At 38.4% G+C, this 20,930-nt stretch overlaps 2 protein-coding genes across 5 annotated transcripts in view; both read left to right on the top strand.

Annotated features, from left to right (window-relative positions):
- Positions 1-26: 26 nt before the first annotated feature.
- L(3)mbt (lethal (3) malignant brain tumor) lies at positions 27-12,529 on the top strand. 4 transcript variants are annotated; one of them, XM_070669562.1, is made up of 16 exons: positions 27-217; positions 5,753-5,951; positions 6,811-7,102; positions 7,470-7,709; positions 7,797-8,416; positions 8,537-8,696; positions 8,784-8,955; positions 9,033-9,210; positions 9,300-9,498; positions 9,850-10,305; positions 10,408-10,597; positions 10,677-10,798; positions 10,885-11,266; positions 11,338-11,412; positions 11,518-11,830; positions 11,912-12,529. In XM_070669562.1, the coding sequence occupies exons 1-16, from the start codon at positions 192-194 to the stop codon at positions 12,035-12,037; spliced, it is 3,750 nt and encodes a 1,249-aa protein (XP_070525663.1). In that variant the 5' UTR covers positions 27-191; the 3' UTR covers positions 12,038-12,529. The 4 variants fall into 4 exon arrangements, with proteins under 4 accessions (XP_070525663.1, XP_070525665.1, XP_070525664.1 ...); XM_070669564.1 differs by lacking the exon at positions 27-217 and adding an exon at positions 249-1,631; XM_070669563.1 differs by lacking the exon at positions 27-217 and adding an exon at positions 2,859-3,231.
- A 227-nt stretch (positions 12,530-12,756) lies between these two features.
- Positions 12,757-20,930, top strand: part of Fng (Fringe glycosyltransferase) — a 61,771-nt gene continuing 53,597 nt past the window's right edge. The window contains exons 1-2 of the mRNA XM_070669615.1: positions 12,757-14,062; positions 14,289-14,528. Of these exons, the coding sequence (XP_070525716.1) occupies positions 13,781-14,062; positions 14,289-14,528 (522 nt within the window). The 5' untranslated portion in view covers positions 12,757-13,780. The remainder of the gene's footprint in view (positions 14,063-14,288; positions 14,529-20,930) is intronic.

The following is a 20,930-nucleotide window of genomic DNA, read 5'->3' as shown; positions in this document are numbered from 1 at the left end:
CTTTGAGACGGGAGGAAACCGAAGGAGAAAGAAGAGAAAGAGGCTACTTTAACGGTGCAGAAAGTGTAGCTGCAGAACGGAAATGCACAGAAGCATCCGTTGAGGCCTGACGTCACTGTGCCCGCAAGACGAATTTCTGGTCACGTTAGCGGCTCTATTATCACATTTACCATCGTTCTACGACCCATCAGATGGCCCTGGTCGACAACTTTAAAACGTAAGTTCTGTATTTTTACTATTTTACGCGTATACAGTGTGCCGCTAGCGTGCAAAATACTCGATCGCGTACGCGAAACGTCGTTGTACACTCGGTACCGTTCGCAGCTTCCCGCAATGGCTCTCTCGGCGTATTCGTTGCTAAAATCATTACCCTTTGTTAGACTTGTTCGCCCGTGTGTATTGTTCCCGAATGAAAATATATCACAGGAATATATACGTGTCGAATAACGTGATTGGCTAAATCTAAATCTATTGGCCTTTCTGTGAAATTCCGGCGATTAATAAAATTTTCGTATGCAACAACCGAACGGCGTTTTTTTGCGAGGTTCTATGTTTTCCGTACGAGAGTGTATAGAAATATTATACACGTATAAGTACGTACACATATATATTAATATACGTATGAACTTGTGCATGTACACCTGTATTACGCAAATATATACACACACATTACATATATATTTTTTAAAACGCGACGTTTACGTACAGATATACATACAAATGCACGTATTATATATGACATCAGAAATGGCCAATTACGTTTTTTGCAACCTCGCGATCAAAGATTTACATTTTCAGTCACGGAGACGGGTGTAACATAAATATTGTTATATACACACACACACACACACACGCGCGCGTATTACACATACATCTGTGTATCTGCCGAATGCAGTATTAATGAATCAATTTTCTTTTACAATTTAAAATAGTTTAATCGATCGGGTTTTCAAAGGTATGCGTCCTTTTATTTCACAAATAATTTCTCGTTTATACCTAGCTCATTCGGACGATAAAGCTCGATTAGCGAAGAGGAACGGACATTTGATGACGTCTCGTCAAGCTTTCATTAACCTTTGATTACTATGCGAAAGATGCGGAGCCTCGATCAACAAAAACGTCCGATGAATATTTTTATTTCTATTGATTTTATTAATTAATTGTAAATACTTTTCTTTCGTCCTCGCGTCGTCTATTTACAGAAGGCATTTTTGCTCCTCTTAAAAATAATGTACATGCGAAATCACAAATTTTTTTTTTCCAGTAATATTCCATGCGAGGATGAATACGAAGGTTCGTTTTATATTCGCGTCTATGTGTTGCGAGCTAATGGCGAAAAGTTAGACTGCATAATCACTTTCCATCGCTTCCCCGCGTACGTGTTGGGCAATTAAGCATGATTTGTTAAATGAGAACTCGGATTATAGACGGTAGTCGATAAAATTTTTGTTTAAAGAGACGCTGACTGAACGAGAGGAACACTCTCGTGGTAGCAGCAGTTTAACGCCTGACTGACCCCGATTGTCAGCACCTTCAGACTAGATACACATTCTCGTGCGTGCGTAAAACGTGTGTGTGTGTGTGAGAGACGAGATTTTCGTGGTTTGGAGGTTAAATTGTGAACGATGAAGGTGATATTACATTTTTTCCTTAATTAATAATTCGTTTTGGAACGAAGGAGATACGATTTTGTTACGTGGAACTATCGATGAACTCGGAACGACTTGTCGAATTGCGTATATTTGTTAAAAACTTAGTCTGTTTTGGGAATAATTAATCGGCAAGAGCGGCGCGAATTTTTTATTTTTTTTTAGTTAGACTGCAGCTCGCTTACATCCGTATTTTTATAAATTTCGATCAAATTTGGTCTTGGTTTAATTAATTTTTCGTCTTGTACTTCTTGAAATTTAGATCGGGATTAAAATTGATCTTTTCTGGTAAAAATAGAAATATAAATTGCTCAAGCAAGAATTAGGCGAGGAACAGTCTCTTTACGATTTATATCGATGTATCGTGTTCTACTTGATCTCGCTTCTCATTGGTCTGCATATTACAGTATTCGTGATAGTATCGACATTCTTTTTTTTTTTTTTTTCTTTTCAACAATTTGAATTATCGCAACATTTGTTTCGATTTCTAAGGACACTTACAAATTTTCTCGTTGTATATAAATACTTTGAAATTTATTGATATAACCACACGGTGCCGAAAGTACGAACTCGACGTAGATGACGCTCTTTGTTTCCGGTTTGGACGTTGCTGTGTTAAATACATATCTAGATGATCGGTGCGTAATCGTCGTAACTTAAAAAAATATATATATAACTACCTTGGTTAATTGAATATTGTGCAATTATTTTTTTTTCTAAATTTAATTTCTTTCATTCGCGTTAAATGTAAACTGCGCTCGATTTTGCGAAGGTACAGGCATGCTTGTCCAACGAACTATCGATCGCATTTACGTGGTTGACGGTAAGCGAGCTGATTCGAAAGCTGCTGCAGAGCTTAATTTCTTTTTACCCCGAAAATGTAGAAAAATCGCGTGAAACCGCCGCTGGCTCTTCCGCGAGGATAATATCAAATAAAATAATCGACCGCATGATTAATAAGTACGCGAGAGGCTCGCGCTCTCGCGCTGGAAGGGAGAACAAAGAAGGAAAAGGAAAGGAAAAAAAAAAAAGAAAAGGGAAAGAGAGAGGAACAAAAGAAGTTTAGTCGCAAAGAGCATAACTGGCGGCGGAGTAGAGTTACGTTTGTTGCAATTTTCGTGCGAATTCGACAGCGCTCTAGATACGGTAAAGTATTATCGCTCGTTAGCCTGGCCGGTTGGCGTCGTGGGTTTTATTCGGAATTGATTCGCACGTATTTGCATGTTAAGCTTGCGCACGAGGAGGATCGACCAATCGCGGGCTTAAAATAAAAAACGCCATATCGCGTTCTGTACGATACACACGCGCTCGAGAATCCGTCCCTTCTCGAGCTGCACCTGGATACGCTTTCGAGTGCCGTCTATATAGATATCCAATGCTCCCGAGTGTCTCGAGCCGAACAGCGTCCTGCGATTTATTCGTCGCTCGCGAACGTTGGGTGACTGTTTACGCGAAAGTCTGTGGAAACGCTTCGGAGCACCGGCGAATGGACCGTATTCTCCGTTCTTTCTCGCTCGTAGACGAGAAAATGTCGTTCGTCTCATTACGAAATTGTTTATGAGAGAGCTTGGCGGGAGTGAAGGTAATAGACGATTGTGTTCTTACGTGCGTTCGTGTCCGCGGTGAGATTAGATTAGAGACGCGGGTTTTGGTTAATGCGCGAGTATTAATTAACTCACGTTCCCGCGATCGAGATGCAAAGTTCACGCATCTCCGATTGATCGCGGTGCGAATCGATCGTCCGTCAGCTGACGTTTAAAAACATAGTATTGCACCGCCGATGCACTTTCGATATGTATACAACGTAAAGTTAAAAGAGTACCATAGCATCTTAAAAACATTTCAAAGACCCTTTATAAAATTATCATGAAAGTATTAGCGCGGTGTAAAATGTTTCTGAGATATTTTTTATTTTAGGCAACTTTTAAAGCATGAAAATTAATACTTATACGATAACGCGTTGGCAAGAAAAAGAAAAAAGAGAAAAGGTATTAATATCTTACACAACTTTCGTAACGATCAGAGATTTCGTGAAAAAAGTTATGTAAGTATGGAATTATTGATTTACCAAGTAAAATTCTGATTTTTATCTCGCATTCTCATTAATAAAAATACGTTTCCGAATAACCTTTGCTTTTTCGTGTCGTTAAAAAACATAAAATATGTATGTGAGTGTTTAATTAGTTGATAGAATATATTTTTCTAGGCTATGTCATATCCAAATTGGCCTTGTAACATGCATTTTAATCAATAAACGTCACGGTCGACAACGCAGATGCCTGTACACGTTGTCTCAAAAAATATCTTGGCAAGGATAACCTTTAGGTTTCTTTGGAAAGACTTGAAGATGTTTTTAAGATGTTTGTTTTTAGATAAAATTGTGGGAAAGGTGTTTTTAAATCGTTCTTTATAAACGTGCATGCTGTCTAGGAGTGTTTCGTGAAGTAGAAAATGATGGGCAGCACCATTTCAATACGTTTTAACGACGTCGACCGATCGGAACGAACAAACCTGCGAAAATGGAACCGAGACTTCATCCCACGAGTAGAAATATTTCGATTCATGCGCATTCGCTATTATAAAATTGGGTTTTGCCTTTCGTAGAATGTAATCAACGCGAGTCGTCGCAATCTTGCTCTGTTAAAAAACCATTCACGTGGGAGGTATGCTGAAAAGATGCTCTTTCTCTTTCTTTCTCTTCGGAGAAAACATTTACGCGATCATATTTATAAACGTGATTGTTTCTCACGAATAAAGCGCGCTATCGTCGTCGAACGCAAACCTGTCAAACGATAGGCAGTGGGAGTCTCGGGAAGGTCTCAGGTAGAAATGCTGAATTCGAAAAAAAAGAAGAAGAAAAAAAAAATGAACATGGTGTTGAGAAAGTAGCGTCGAAGAGACGTTGGCGGCGCTGGGGTGGCAAGATTGGCCGACGCGACCGCGGCCATTCACTGTGCAGCCGGCAGTGGCCAATGGGCATCGCGATATTGCGCCGTCGCCACTGCGCGTCCGGCCTATGGGGACGTAGCTGTGGTGCACGGCAGACCGAGGGCTCGAACGCTCAAAAGGTGTGCGCAAAGACTTTTGATAAAGGGTACGCGGGAGCAACGTGTCGGCTCCTCTCGTCCGGTCGGCGCGCGGGAAAAGGACGTTCGCGGAAGTCGCGGGCTGTGCGAACGACGAGGTGCTCGGTCGCGCGACGCCGGGCCGCGCGCGCGTTCCGTTATTCGGAAAAGTGCTGTGCCGTAACGCGCGTTGCCCCCTTTGTCGACCGACGGCGACTTCTGGGAACGGAGCCGTGGGGGCGGCTCGTTTGGAGTCGGCTGTTTAAATACGGAAAGCTCGCGATCCCTGGACGCCGCTGGTCGCCGCGGACGTCCCACGTTACCTCGACACCCTCGTCGTCCAGGGCCAGGGTGAATTTCAAAGTGTGAAAAGTGGCGTTAAAACGTGACTGTCGTCAATCGCCACGGACACCACGGTGCGGCGCGCCATTTAAAATTGTGAAGTCGTTTTCGACGAGCGCATCGAACGGCTCTGCCTTCTCTGGCTTTTTCGTGCGACGAACGCGTCCACGCTTTACCGCAAATGGGAAATCGCGGTCTTTCGCGAATTACGTAATTGGTAGTGACGCCGATATGCCGATTTACTCCTCATCTGCTAGGTTTGTAAACTTGAACCTGGGGCTTTTTAGAGAAAGAGATGCATCGATTATAATACGTTTGTCGAAACCAAAACGACGATGTATTACATTGTAATTTCGCAAGCACTCGTCGGAATTGATCGGCTGAAATAATTTGTCGCGCAAAACTTATGAATTATGCAAGAAAATAATGTGTACTATATCAGATAGTGCCAAAATTAATTCTAGGTCTTACATTTTTTAGTTTTTTTTTGACAGAAAACCCTGTCTTTATTGAAACAATTTATCAGATTATGATTATTTGCCAATTAATTTATTACTTTTGTTTTTAGGTTTAATCTTTTTATTATTTTATCTTTATCTTTTTATATATTTGATAAGACACGTTTGATGATGAAAGTGAGAAGAAACAATGACACAATTTTTTTTTTTTTTTGACTCCCTCACTTTTTGTTGACAGAATGGAAGAAGAAATAGTAGTAGACGACATAGATGAGAATAATACTGCGGATACACAGCAAACGGATGATACAACTACATCCGTAATGCCACTGCTGTACATCCAAAATAAAGTACGTTCCACCCAATCGTCAAACGTAACTCCTCTTGTTTCACCTAGCACTCAACTTGCTGCCATTATTAATCCAGTTAATAATCAGGTAAATAGTAAGAATTTCGTTAATATAATGTATTGTGTAGTGCAGGGTGCAACATATTGTGCTTAATCCTAACTTTCCACTTTCTATGCCAAAATTGAGATCTTTCATAGGTTACAATTATATCAATATATGCAATCTGTATCTTATATAAGCATTTAGGCAGACTGGGAGAATATGTAATATCATATTTAGGTGAACATACAAAAAGATATCATGCAGAACATGTAAAATATTTATTAACAATAATCTAGTAATTAATTAAAAATAAAAATTAAACATACATTTTTGATGCACTGTGTTATATATTTTTATGTGCATATATTCATATTTATTCATATAAGTGAGAAAAAATGCAAGTGCTAAAGAAAAAAAGTAATAGTACTAAATACAGCTCATATTCAGTGTGCATATATAGGTCTCACAGTCTTAGAAGATATGTATAGATGGTAGCAGTGAATGCTGCTTCTCTCCTCATAATAAATATAGATTTGGTCAACATATACTGCAGACAGTGAAACTTGAGTGGAAAGATGTACATGATATTTTTGCTCTTGTTGAAAAAATGTATTTAAATACTTAGAATTATTGATTTTTGTTTTATTCTATGTGATACTAGTGCTATCTTACTGTGTTAAATACTGTGACAAATAAAAAGCATGTATTGATTAATTTAGTGTCATTAAAATTACTATGCATGCTATTGTAATGTGAAAATTTTCATATTTAAATACTTTTAAAGTTCAGTTTTGGATAAAATTATAGGTTTTTATTTTTATAAAATTAACTTTAGGCGATAAATTTGATAAAAATTATTCTTGATTATGATTCAATAAAATAACATTATATATTTTTATTCTAGATTGTAGCTGGTCAAAATAAAGTATTTATACAAGGTCCAAATCAGGTAGCTACATCTCAAAGCAAACAACATATTGTCATCCATCGTCCAATAAATTCTGTGAGCACTGCAGCATCGTCACAGGCTCAAAAACACATTTTACTTAGAAAGTCAACATCTACTGCTCAGATAGTACCTTTGAATACAACGCAAGGAAATCAATCAAATACACAAGTGGGAAAACATACATTTGCATATTTGGGAACTCTCATTAAACCTAATAAATCACGAGAATCTGTTGTTATACCTGCAGGTATATAAGACATTGAGAAATTTTTATAAGTAGTAAATTTTGAAGTAATTACTTTGTAATTTGTTTATTGATATAAGAAAAAAAAACTTAAAGGTGCATTTATATTTTAACCGGGAAGCAGAAAATCGAAAAGCTAATAAGTTTTGGGATTTATAGTAACAGTACATTAAAAAAGTATTAAAAGAAAAAATAATAAAAAAAAAAAAAAAAAAATGTCTATCATTAATATTATTACAAGTGGCAGCTCATGCTTTTTGCTTTTCTGTCAAGGTTGGATGCATTCTAATGCTTGACATATCAAATAATAATTACAGTTTTTGTTAATAAGTGCACAATTTACAAAGTTAAATTATTTGCTTTCTAACAGGGGCTTTAACACCAACTCAGATATCCAAACCTAAATTAGTAATTACTCCCGTGATATCGCAATTAGCTCAAACATCAACAAGTACTACGAGTGGCTCTCAGAGTCAGCCTCCTAAGCATATGGCGAATTTAATACTGCCAGTGAACATTCCTCAGCAAAGTGGCACCACAAAACCTAGCATGTTTAATCTAAAAATTAATAATGGTCAACTCAGTACAGAAAACAAAGGTACCATAACAGGTATGGAAATACATTTTTAATTAACATAATTATTTAGTGTATTATTTTATTGTCATGTTAATATTTTTACTGGATTATAAAATTTAGTGTTACGTGAATCAAAAACGACAAATTCAACAACACATCCTCCACCATTACATCCAATAGCAAAGATGAGCCTTTTAAATGCAAACAAAGGCAATTCTAATTCTATAGACAGTATAAAAATAACTGAAAATCCAGACTCGGCTGTTATCACGCCAATTCCGAAAAAGGAAGATAGTCAACCGGAAAAGCGAAAAAAGACAATTAGCAATATATTACGAGGTTCTACTGAGAAGCGATTGAAGAAACAAAATATCACAAAATCTCAAGACAGTCTAACTGATCCTAATTATTCATTAAGCAGTCCAGAATCCGAACAAGACAAAGATAAAAAGGCTCAAAATGATGATGATATTACATTGATTAAGGTTATTCCTAGTGAAGATAAGGTTTCAAAACTTACTACAAATGTGGATGATGATATTAAAATAGAAATAATTAAAACTCCAACGAATTGTAACGTTGAAACAGTGCCAGACAATAAAAGTGAAGTAAAAAGTGAAAGCTGTGAAGAGACAAAAGAACAGTTAAATACTCTGAATCAAAACAATACAAACTTTGATGCATCTAAAGTTTTAGACTGGAAGGACGGTGTCGGCACTTTGCCTGGAAGTAATTTACAGGTAAAGATAATAAAATACATATATAATTTAATGATATACATTGAAAGTAACATAAAAAAAAGATTAAATATATTTTTTTTTATACCACTATTTAGTTTTTTAACTTTTTTTTTTTTTTAGTTTCGCATGAATGAATTCGGTATTATGGAAGTAGTAGATGAAGATGAAAGTAATAAACAGAATAAAGACGGTATTGGTGATAAAGAAAATGTATGTTTAACACAAAATTCTTCAAAGACCAGCTCAGGAATCGTTAATAATACAAACGTAGAGAAAAAAGGTAATTTATAAATAGTTTTTTGTTAAATATTTTAGAGATATCTTTCTTTTTTTTACGTGTTATTATAATGAAATATAATTAATTTAGCTGAAGAGAGAAAAGCAAGATCAGTAAATGCAGACACTGTGTATCATTGCGAAGCTTGTGGATGTTATGGAATGGCTGCTGAATTTGACAGTCCAATATCATGTAGTCCTTCCTGTACAGAAGTGATAGAAGCTAAAAAACAATCTGCGAGTCGAAAGGATAAGGACTTAAAGTATAAATTTTACAAATAAATCTTAATGTATAATAAATAAGAAATTGGAAGACATATTTATTTAATTGTTTGTATAGGGAAGTACGTATGAAAAAGAAACGCAAAAGATTGCTACAAGAACAGCAATGGTCAAAGGAAATAGATGAAAGATCTGACGAAAAGATGCATGATAAAATAAAATTGGATATGGATGAAGAAAAAGATACATTAGTTGGTATAGACGATGAAAGCCAAGGAGATTCGTTGGAATCGAAGGTAAAACTAACATATTAGTTTAAGTATAAATTGAAATATGTTAAAAATTAAATACATTGATTAATTTTTAAATTTTATGTTATATATAGTATCCTTGGCAAAGAGGAAAGCTGGGTTTTTCATGGCCAAAATATCTAGAACACTGTAAAGCAAAAGCAGCACCCGTTAAATTATTTAAGGATCCTTTTCCTTATACTAAAAATCATTTTAGAGTAGGAATGAAATTGGAAGGTATAGACCCAGAACATCCTTCTCGATATTGCGTTTTGTCTATTGTCGAGATTGTAGGTAAGTGATTAAAGACTATACATTATAGTATTACAAAATAAAATCACTGAGAGACAGAGATGGCATTTGCTACGACGATGACGGCTAGCGTACGTAACTTTAGGCGGGAGAGGCAGGGGATGAGAGAACGGGGAAAAATCGGTCTTCGGCAAACCGGCCGGCGCGGTATATTACATGCGGTACATGTGAAACTTGACGCACACGACGCTAAAGTTCACGTTCGCTAGCTACCGTCGCGATATCTGCCTTTCAGCGTACATGTGCCGCGGAACGTTGGCCGTCGTTGACGTAGCAAACGTCATATCTATCTTTCAATGTATACGTTAGAAAATATATGACATTTTTATTTAGGTTATCGAATGCGTTTGCATTTCGACGGTTATCCAGAAAATTATGATTTTTGGGTAAATGCAGATAGCATGAATATATTTCCTGCCGGTTGGGCTGAAAAAAATGGCAAAAAATTGAATCCACCAAAGGGTTATGTACCTGGAAACTTTAATTGGAATGCATATTTAAAAATCTGTAAAGCGCCTGTAGCAGCGAAGAATTTATTCCCGAATAAAGGCGCGCTGCAAACCGTTTTTCCCACGGGCTTTCGCGTAGGCATGAAGTTAGAAGCAGTAGACAGAAAACATTCTTCATTGCTTTGTGTCGCTAGCATAGCAGGTTTAATGGATTCCCGAATATTAGTTCACTTTGATTCTTGGGATGAGGTGTACGATTATTGGGCTGACGCTAGTTCACCATACATTCATCCTGTTGGATGGTCTCATCACAATGGACGCGTTTTGATGCCACCGAATAGTAAGTAGTTTGAAAATAATGTATTGCAGTACAGTATTATATTTACTTATATTCTTTTATATGGAAATTCTCTATATAATTGTAATATCTATGATATCTTAGATTATAAGGATCATAGATCTTTTACATGGGATACATATTTGAGAGATACTGGTTCAGTGGCTGCTCCAGCTAGAGCATTCAAACAACGTCCACCATGCGCATTTAAACGTGGTATGAAACTGGAAGTAGTGGATAAGCGGGTGCCACAACTAATCAGAGTAGCAACAGTCGAAGATGTGAAAGACCATCAGTTTGTATTACATTTTAATTATATTTTTATTCTATATATTTTTATTTTGTTATATAATAATTATATTTGTTTTATATAGATTGAAGATAAAATTCGATGGCTGGCCCGATAATCATGCCTATTGGGTTGAGGATGATTCACCTGATATTCATCCTGTGGGCTGGTGTGCAAAAACTGGTCATCCATTAGAACCACCGCTTAGTAAGCTACCTTATTTTTGATTTTATATATATATATATATATTTTAATTTGCATGTGCATTGTAATTTATTTTCATAATTGCGCAGCACCCGAAAATCTGAATGACCGACCGGAATGTGGTACATACGGATGCCGAGGTATAGGACATGTAAGAGGACCTAAATTTGCAACGCATAATTCAGCATCCGGTTGTCCGTATTCTCTCCAAAATTTAAATAAATCAGGACAGATGCCTGATAGACTCAAAAATTGTGATTTTCACGAAGCATATGATTACGAAGAAGACATACACGAAAAAATAAAACTAGAGAAGACTGATAGAATAAAGATAGAAAAACCAGAGAAATCCGATAAGCTTTTGTTCTCAGATGACGGAATATTAATGATTGACAAGGAGTGTAAGCAAGAAGATGGATACTTATCGGATAAAAATGACAAATTTGAAAATAGATCGGAAAATTCGGACAAGTATGTTAAATATACAATATCGCTATAATATATTTTGCAATAATTGCTATTGATATTATTTTGTTGTTTAGATCTAACAAATTCAAGAACCTGCATAGTGACGGACAGACAGATGATGATGAAATTTCGAAGAAACGAAAGAAAAGGTGTGTTATTGTTACTGAAGTTGAAAAAACAGACTTTTTTAAGGTTATTTTATGTCTGATTTTATTTGTATAATATTATATTTGAACACTAATTTATATTTTTAGGCATCCAAATTCAGATGAATCTTTATTTTCCGTTTCTAATGCTACATACGGAGATATGCATTGGAGTTCTACTGCGTACGCTGCAAATATACCAGTCAAGCAACTACGTAAAGAATTGTATCAATCTGTATATAACCCAGGATATAATCCTTTGCCAAATGCACCACATATATGGGCAAAACATAGCAATGCCTTAAACAGAATAGTATCGAAGCAGACTACGAATCCACGACGATGGTCTAACGAAGAAGTAATTAAATTTATACAGACCATGCCTAATTGCGAGGAAGCTGGAAACATCTTCAGACAGAATGTAAGTTGTTAAATATGATTAAATTAGTACGATTAAATTAATAATTATCTTAAATAATAATGTTGGTATGTATTATTGCAGAATATTGATGGTGAGGCATTTTTAATGTTGACTCAAGAGGATTTGGTATCAGTACTACAACTGCGTCTTGGGCCTGCTATTAAGTTGTACAATAGTATCGTTTTATTACGTCAAAAAGCATCATAAATTAAATGTGAACAAGTCTTTCATTGACTGGCGGGTGATGTGGCAGCTGTTGTGACAGAATATATCGCCTATAACTTATTTAAAGTCAAGAAACTATAATATATATTTTTTGTTGGTAATAAATTTCAAAATTTTTTTTTACATAGACAGGCGAGCAAGAAAGAAATAAGATTCGTGTAAATGAGCACTGAAAAGTGTAAGACAATTTTGAAATATTTGTCTGAAATCTTTTTAACTCGACAATCGGTCGAATCGGTCGAAAAAAGAAAAAGAATGATTAGAAAATTAATAATTAATTGTATAACACATGTTTTAATTTAATATTTTTGTCAACATTTCAATAATATAAATTCCGTGCTGTACACATTGCTTCAAGTACTTATATGATATAATTTCTTGTATAAGATAAGAGTATTGAATCGTGTACAAATGTAAATATCGTTTTAATTATTAGATATTGTAATAAAAATACTTATGCAAATCTTTTCACTATATTGTGTCCTAGTTTTTATTTAAAAATTAGTTTTATTATTTTTACAAACAGCTAGTATTATTATTTTATTTAAGAATATTTTAATTTATATTTTATAATATATTATTACGATTTGTGTATATATCATATTAACATATTAACAGCCCATATTTTTAAGACATTCTGAGACCAGATTTATATTATGCTAAATTTAATTTTTTTAATAATGATGTTCTCTCATAGAGCGTTTGTTTAATAAGAAGGCAGCTTTTTATTATTACAAAATTTAATGTTTATTTTATATCAACATTATTGTTTTACTAATTTTATTATTGCATAGTTTAAGAATCATACACACCGGTATTAGTTAATACCGATGATCTGTTAAATCCTGAAACGTATGGCACGAGTTCCGTGTTCGAAACTTAGCATACCGAAGGCATTTTTTGGTTTTTCGTATACTTTCCTCTTACGCGAAACATTCGTAAAAAAAACAGTGCACGCGTTGCTCGATCTTTCTCTTTCTAACAGTTGCCGAACGCCTGTTGGCACCACTTCTCTCTCCCCTCCTAACTGGCCGGTGGCCTGCTATGGCGATGTTTACAGCGTAGTCACGGCAACGCAACGGTCGCAACGGCTCATGGGCATTCATGTGATCAGTCGGTGGTCCGTCGCGCGCCGGGTAACACTGAGCGTTCTCGCTATGCCGGTCTGTACTCGCGTCACGTCGTCGCGTACTATTCACTGTCGTCTTTTTCATACGTTGAAACGTTGACGACCGATCGGTCAAGAGACAATTCGAACGTAAAGTGATAGTGCGCGAATGTAGGAACAAAAAGTGAGCGCGGATGGACACGAAGCCGACGCGGGTACAGTCACGGGTTAATGCTTTCGCTCTCGTCGGCGCGGGTGTTCGTCGTCGCAATAAAGCTCAGAGGCCGACGAGGCTCGCGATCAGTGGCCGCGGGATGGGGTGCACCGCGATAATCGAGGCGCCGATGAGGTGCGGACCCCTCGTCGTTGCGCGCGCGCGCGCGTGCGATTCGAGTTCGGTGTCCGACGACTGATTGACACGATATCTGGCGAAATGACGTATAACGACCGCCAGCGAGCGTCCCCGAGTGCAATTAATAGATAGATCGAGACATTTGAAGAGCAGAGTGTCGATAGGCAGAGGTAAAAAAAGTCGACGATTGAAAACGCGCGAAGGAGAAGTGACGTGAAGTTTGCGGGGGAAAGTTGGCGCGACTCGCCGCCGCGGCGGCGTGTTAATGGTACTCGCGCTTTCGTCTGTGGGACAAAATGAGGGTGGCGACGGAGCGGCGAGGTCGCCGATGAGCCCGAGGGACTGTCGCGCGGATCCTGCGGTGGCGGAACGGGGTTTGTGGCCCTGTAAGCTCGCTAGCAGCCCCCAGGTTTGTACGCCGCTCGCCGTTAGCGCGGGCATGATGCCGCGAGGTCTGCCGACGAGACGCGGCCTGCAGGCGCTGGCACTCGTCATCGCTACCGCCTATGCTACGATTCTTCTCTACCAAGCAGTCGTCCCACGTCAGGTAATTAAAGCGTTATCACCGTTGCGCCTTTTTTTCGCCGGCGTTCGGCAATGTTCGACGAGACGCGAAATCGTTCGAGCCTAACCGTCGAAATAGAGCCGTTACAGTTTCAGTCGCGTACATTGGTAACGCGTTAAACAAAAGCGTAATCAAAATGGCGGAACGTAAGGTAGTAATAATGAAGAACTTTTTCTTCAATTTTAATAATGCAATTTGTATGTCATAGTGGGTCGACGAAATGAACGTGGCGGAAGTAAGCGGCCGGAATCTGATAGTGGAAGTGCCAGCCTCGAGGAAGCTGATCAGCGAGGAGTCGCCGGTGACGCCGCCGGTCGCGACGGCGACGATGGCACCGTTCGCCACGAATCTCGACGACGTGTTTATCAGCGTAAAGACTACCAGGCACTATCATCACTCGCGCTTGCCGGCTATCGTCGACACCTGGTTCCAGTTCGCCAAGAATCAGGTGAGCCTGATTCCAAGCTGACATGCATGCTGATCACCGTGAAATGCCGATATCCCGGATACATTAGCGTCTCCCGTCAATTCCGTTTCTTGCCCATCAACCTTGCCGCGATAGCTTCGTTACGAATGGATGCTTTCCATTTAGTGACACAAGTTGATGTCAGCATCAGTCACTTCTCAACATCCGGTGAACAATGCAGGCAAAACATTGCGTTAACTTGTGTCACTAAATGAAAAGCACTCGACGTAACGTCAACGACTGATACCGAAGCTTTTCGAGACTCATTGATTCTGCGTGATCACATATCCTTCGTCTCTCACATTCATCGCGATTTATTACTTTTATTACTGTTTTATAAAAAAAGTTTTACTTGCTGTAGGAGCAGATGCGGGTGTTTCGATATCGGCATTTCCGAATCAGTACATATTACCCGCTTTTTATTTTCTGCTAAATGTATTTTATAATTATTACCCTAATATTTAATACTAGTGCCAAACCGCAGGGGTTTAAAAGAATTGTTTTTAAGAAATATTTATTATTTGAGAAGAGAATAGAGCTTGAATGATAATTAATAGTGTTAAAGCGGGCGTGGTCTTATCACGCGATGTCTTTATTATCGCGAAATTCATCCGTCTTCTTGCGGGGTGGAATAAGCCACACTTTGTATACGACTCGTTGGCCCTTATCCGAGGGTATCGAAGCGTATTCGCGCGTATTTACCGCAGAGACCGTGTCGCCGATGATCAGCGTGAATTCACGATTTCTCGCGCCGTGGGAATGAAATTCGTTCCACTCTTCCCTCCCTACAATTTCTCATTTGCCTTTTCGTGTATCGTCCGTACCCTCGTGAAACCAAGAAGCGCTATTTACGTTTCTCTGTACGAATAATAAGATTTATGCGGTTCTATCTTCGCCAAATTTAAACGGATTGACTTTTCGAATTATAATACTTTAGAGTCGAGTCTTTTGAGGATTAAGTAATGCACGTGGCAATTAATACATCTTTACTATTACGAACTACGTATTTACATTTAATTTGGATAATTACGTGAATTATCGCGCGGTTTTTGGTGATTGAAAGAATTAATGAGACGCATTTTTTTTATTATTGATTAACAAACTTTGAGAAGTTCTCTCATACGCTAGCATGATTGTTACGCCAGACAAAGAAATAAAATACCCGTGCATCTCGGTTGCTTCCGCGTCCTTCTGCACTTCACCAGGTTAATATACCGTTCCTCCACGTAATTACTACCTGGATTTGCACGAGTTCTCGCGTTTCCTGTAATCTCGGTTGATTTCCTTTACGTTCTTCAGGGAACAAAACTGTAGCGAATTGTGGATACATTATCTCATATTGCTCACCCTGATTTTATTTTACTAGACGTTACAGAGCGCACGTTATTTACTCTTGCTTCGGATAACGATGAAATATCTACATCTTTTTTTTAAGTAGGGATTCTAGTTTTTTATTTTACACTCTATTGATTTATGCGGTATTATATTTATTAATATTTTTTTTTTTTTTTTTTTTTAAGATTAAGTGTTTGAAATTTATTACTTCATAAATACACATTATGTAAAGTTTTAAATGTTAAATTTTTGAATGAGCGAAACTTTTAAATAAAAAATTGGTAAGGACTCGTACGTAATACCTTAATGACCAAAGATTAAATATTGAAGAATAGATCACCTAAATTAGTTATTAGCCTCCGCAACGAAAGGTAATCGTAATTCGTGTTTCGTATCGCGGTGACTTAATAATTTGCTTCGTATCCCACAATTATTCTTTGCTCCCGTTGCTCCCATGCTTTTTCTACGCGTCTTACACTCGCGTTGCCTGTGACTCGCGCTGGCACGCATTTTCCGCGATGGCGAGCGAGAAAAAGTGCGATGAGAATAATAAAAGTCTCTGTACGTCCGCGTGTATGGTTTGTAGCTCGTGGGAAGATCTCACGATTTACCTCCGACCCTGACGACCCTCCGCGTTAACCGAGTTAGTCCACCCACGAGCACTTTCAACGGACTCACCTTTTTCGTCGTTTCTTTCTCGATAATTAAATGATGCGCCACGATCCCGTGAGTGCAGCCGGCTGGAGCGATCGTTCTTTAATTTGCGTTTCGAAAACCGGGGTCTCATTATTACGGATTCCCACATTGCAGAAACTCGAGGCGTTCAGCTTTGAAATAATACCGTGGAAAAAAAAAATGCCGTAATTTTTAAAAATTCTTATTTATTACATTTTTATTTATTTTATTAATATTATTAATTTATTGTATAATTAATGAATGCTACGTTAATTTTTAATTTTTTTTTTTTATTGTTTAGAATACGAATAATTTTAGTAGAAATGAACAAAATTTCTTTTAGGTTTTATATTAAAACATTTTTTTTGGTTTTTGTTTTTTTTTATGTATTTAAAAAAAGGGGAAAAACGATTAGGATATTACGTATAGCAGCTGGCCGCTAAGGTGTCAGGTTTCTCTTTTAAATTAGACAGAGGTGAGCAATAGGTCGCAATGTTTTGATTATTAATACGTCGTATATCACAGGTAATGCATTTTAATAATGCGCTCCACTGAGGAGGAACATTGATCGCGCATTTATTGTTGGCACAATCCTCATGTTCGTTTCTTTCTTTTTTCGACCGCCGCCTTACGACGCTGTTAATGATCTTTAATGGACACATTTATGCACCTCACCACCTACTTCTTTTCTCATTCTTATGGGCTCGGTGTTTTATCCGGCATGTAATAAGATCAAGTAGTTAATATCCGTTCGTTTAAGTCGCTCTTTAGACATCCGTCTGTGGAAATTCACAAAATAATCGAGATTTATGTACTCTTATAAGATACTGATACCACAAAATACTGAGTTAAGTTAGAATTTTATTAATGGACGATAAAAATATATTGTAGCAAATTGAATAATCTTTCGTCATTTAATTGCAGTCCAAAGAGTGATTAAAACGATTATCTTTAGAACTTTGTTAATCAAATTTTTCGGTGAGTTTGTGCCTACAATTGGGTAATGAGGATATCTTTTTTTTTTCCCCTAAATTTTTTTGATCAAACTTTGTAGCCTAGTCTTTATTGGGGTCCAAAATTCACGGAAATCTATTCTCGTGCCTTTCTTTAAACTTGAAAGTCACGCCGTTCGATTATCGTGTCATTAAGCGGAGGTGTGGACACACGTGGTTAGGTACAAATTTTCGTGATTCATAAAAAGAACCCCTCGAGATCTTGAGGGTCGATCGCGGGTCAAATTCTGGTATCGTTACTTAGAATGACTCTGCCGATATCGCAATCCCTCAATCATCGGGGCCGACCTGCCCTGGCCGGAGCTGGCTTCGGATAATTGGTCGATTACTTTGGTTATTTAAATAAGTCTTAAAAGGTCCGATGCAATTTCGCGCGGCACGCCAATGAAAGCTCGCTACGCCCCGGCGAATTATTTTCTCTTAATTTCCGTTGCTCTTATACACGCTGAGTTGCTAGAGCTGAGATTTTCAATTGACTACCGATGTAATAATTAACAATCGTCAGCCGGTGAGAAAATTGGGAATATTACGCGGAAAGCGATATTTATTTCACGTAGGTAAAAGGCAACCGTTAAAAATTTTTTCTCTTTTGCTTGAGGATAAATTTGTTTCGCTTAATTAGACGTGACGGACGAACTTTAGTATAACGCTGCTACGGTCTAGACACACTCGCGAATGCTGGATACAGCGATATGGCTTACGAGCGAAATGACCAACGTTCGAGATAGCTCAACGAATTCCCGGAAAAAGCTCGAAGATTAGCTTAACGACGGCTCTCTTTAGCACGACGTATGGAATTAATGCAATTATGTCGATGTAATGCGACGCCGGTGCCACTGACGTCATCGCGATATACTCGTTTTTTATTTTTTTTTTTATTTTTGTACGTACGACATTTATTCGTTGTCGGATATTCGTGTTCTTTCTGGGAATGCTGACGAGTTCTCCCAGTCTCTCTTTTGATCTTTCTTTCTCTGTTTCTCTCTCTCTCTCTCTTTCTCTATCTATCTATCTTTCTTTATTCGCATGCTTCAGATAAACGTGTTCCAATTGCAGTGCCTTTGTGCACGTGCTATTTTTACGTTTGTCACGTAGCGTTACGGATATCCGTTACCGCCGCATCCGACATATGCAGGCAAACTTAATATTCAGGCAGCTGTAATTTATCCGATTTATCCGTTCGAAGCTGCGTATCGCGTGAAAATCATCGCGACGACGCCTCCGACGTTCGAAGCAACTACCTTCTTCGCGCATCGTTCTTGCTCGTTTCACTTCCTGAAGGGGATAAAACTACTCTTGGGAACTAAAAATAAGCGACTGCTTTAACACGTGCAGCGTACACGCCGATCGTAACGTAATGACGCCGCGATACGTTCGAGGGGTCCAGACGCAACTGCTGCGGAAGGGCGCGCGGCGCGACAGATACTAATGGGAAGTCTCAGCTCCCGATGCGCCGGAGATAAATTTCGAAATACGCAAGAAACTCGAATGGCTCTTAATTGAAAATATGCTACTCCATCATCGACCGTCCGCTTTCGGAATTTTCGCTTCGAATTACAACGATTACGGCGAAAGAGAATATTTCAATGAAGTACATTTGTCTTCTCCCGAAGACATTTTAGTTTACGACGTGGTGTACATTTTATACCTTGTGACTTGAGATGATCATACTTTCACGTAACTTCTTTTGTAGTTACTTAAATAATTATATTTTATTATACGATTTTTTTTTACTCGGATTTCTATTATTTTTACATATATGTTTATACGCTTAGCGTGCGGTATTTTTTGTAGGATCTCAATTCGTCCGCGTCATTATAATAGGGGACATTAAATTAATTATAATAATTTTTATATGATTGCAATTGAGTAATCGATGGTTATGGAACGACAGCGTGTTACCGGTTTAAGAAACTTAATTTCTAACTACGAAAAAAAAAAATTATGCCACTCACCAAACTGTATGAGCTTCAGCGGAGTTGATGATTTCTGCCGGTGGCTGTAACATAAAATGGAAAATATTAATGTAGACGTGTTATTTTTTTTTAATTAATATAAAAGTAAATCTTTATTTTTATAAAGATTTTCTAAAAGAAAAAAATTTATATTTACCTAATAGTTGCTCCGCCGATGCAGGATGCCTATCCGAGGCCTGCTCCTCCTCTCAGTTTGCGTGTCGAGTCATCCTTCCGCGCACAAGTCACTCGCGAACGCGCCCGAATTAATTACTACCGCGAAAATTAGTTAACACTTCCGCGCGGTAATTTTTCGGCACTCCTGAAAAAGAAAATCCTGAAAGAGAAAACAAGTTACTGACTTACCATTCTGCATACAGCGGAGTTGTGGAATTCTGCCGTTGGCTGCAACAAAAAATAAAATATATTATTGTAGACGTGTAAATTGGTTCATAAAATTAATGAAAAAAAAAAAGGTAAAAGTTTCTATTTAATATTTTATTTTAAAAAATATATATTCACCTAAAAGTTGCTCCGCCGAGGCATGATGCCTCCTGGGCCTGGTCATCCTCTCGGATGGGACGTGACGAGCCATCCTTCCGCGCACTAGAAACACGCGAACGCACTCCTGTTAAAAATTATCGTAAAAAAAGCGCGCGATAACTAGCGGCACTCCCGAATCGACCGACGAACCGGCTACGGTTCGTATAATAAAATATCGGCGTGCGGCACTTTTTCTCACTGTAGCTGAGTTCCTCTTGATCTGTAACAGAAAATAGAAAAAATTATTTTATAGATGTTACATCTAATTAAATTAAAGAATGGAAAATTGTTATAAAAAAATCTAAAGCATTTTATTCCGAAGAAAAATTGATACCCCGGGGTTGCTCCGCTGGGGCAGGATACCCTTCCTGGGCCTCCTCCTCCTCTCAGATGGCGTCGAGTCACTTTCCGCGCACGAGTTACTCGCGAACACCCCGACCATGATTTTACAATTGTGACAATTATCGACGCGTTCCTGTCCGGCACTCGCATTCAGAATAAAGCCGAAAAATTACGCCCGGAATACTTTGCGGAACTCCCGGAACGACCGGTTGCGACACGTGCTTTCCTCCCACGGAAAATCACACGTGGTCTACGCACACGGAGTATCGCACGTACTCTCCTCACACGGATAATCGAGAGGAGAAGATAGTTCTCGCGAGCCGGGCGGTTTTTGTTACACGAAAATGCGAATTTCGGTACGGAGACACGTGCTTGGTGTGCCGTGCGTAATACGTGTGTGCTCGCGCGACCGCTGGAGAAGGACAAAGCGAGAGTGGGGGAAATCTACCTAGCGCGCGGCACGTAGGCTCGCGCTCGCTCTCACCCTGTTCCCCCGCCTCCCCCGATCCCCTCGCCTCCCC

The sequence above is a fragment of the Cardiocondyla obscurior genome, linkage group LG19 (assembly GCF_019399895.1).
Source record: "Cardiocondyla obscurior isolate alpha-2009 linkage group LG19, Cobs3.1, whole genome shotgun sequence".
Classification (NCBI taxonomy): domain Eukaryota; kingdom Metazoa; phylum Arthropoda; class Insecta; order Hymenoptera; family Formicidae; genus Cardiocondyla; species Cardiocondyla obscurior.
The sequence above is the reverse complement of the archived record's forward strand: the minus strand, read 5'-3'. Positions and strand labels throughout refer to the sequence as shown.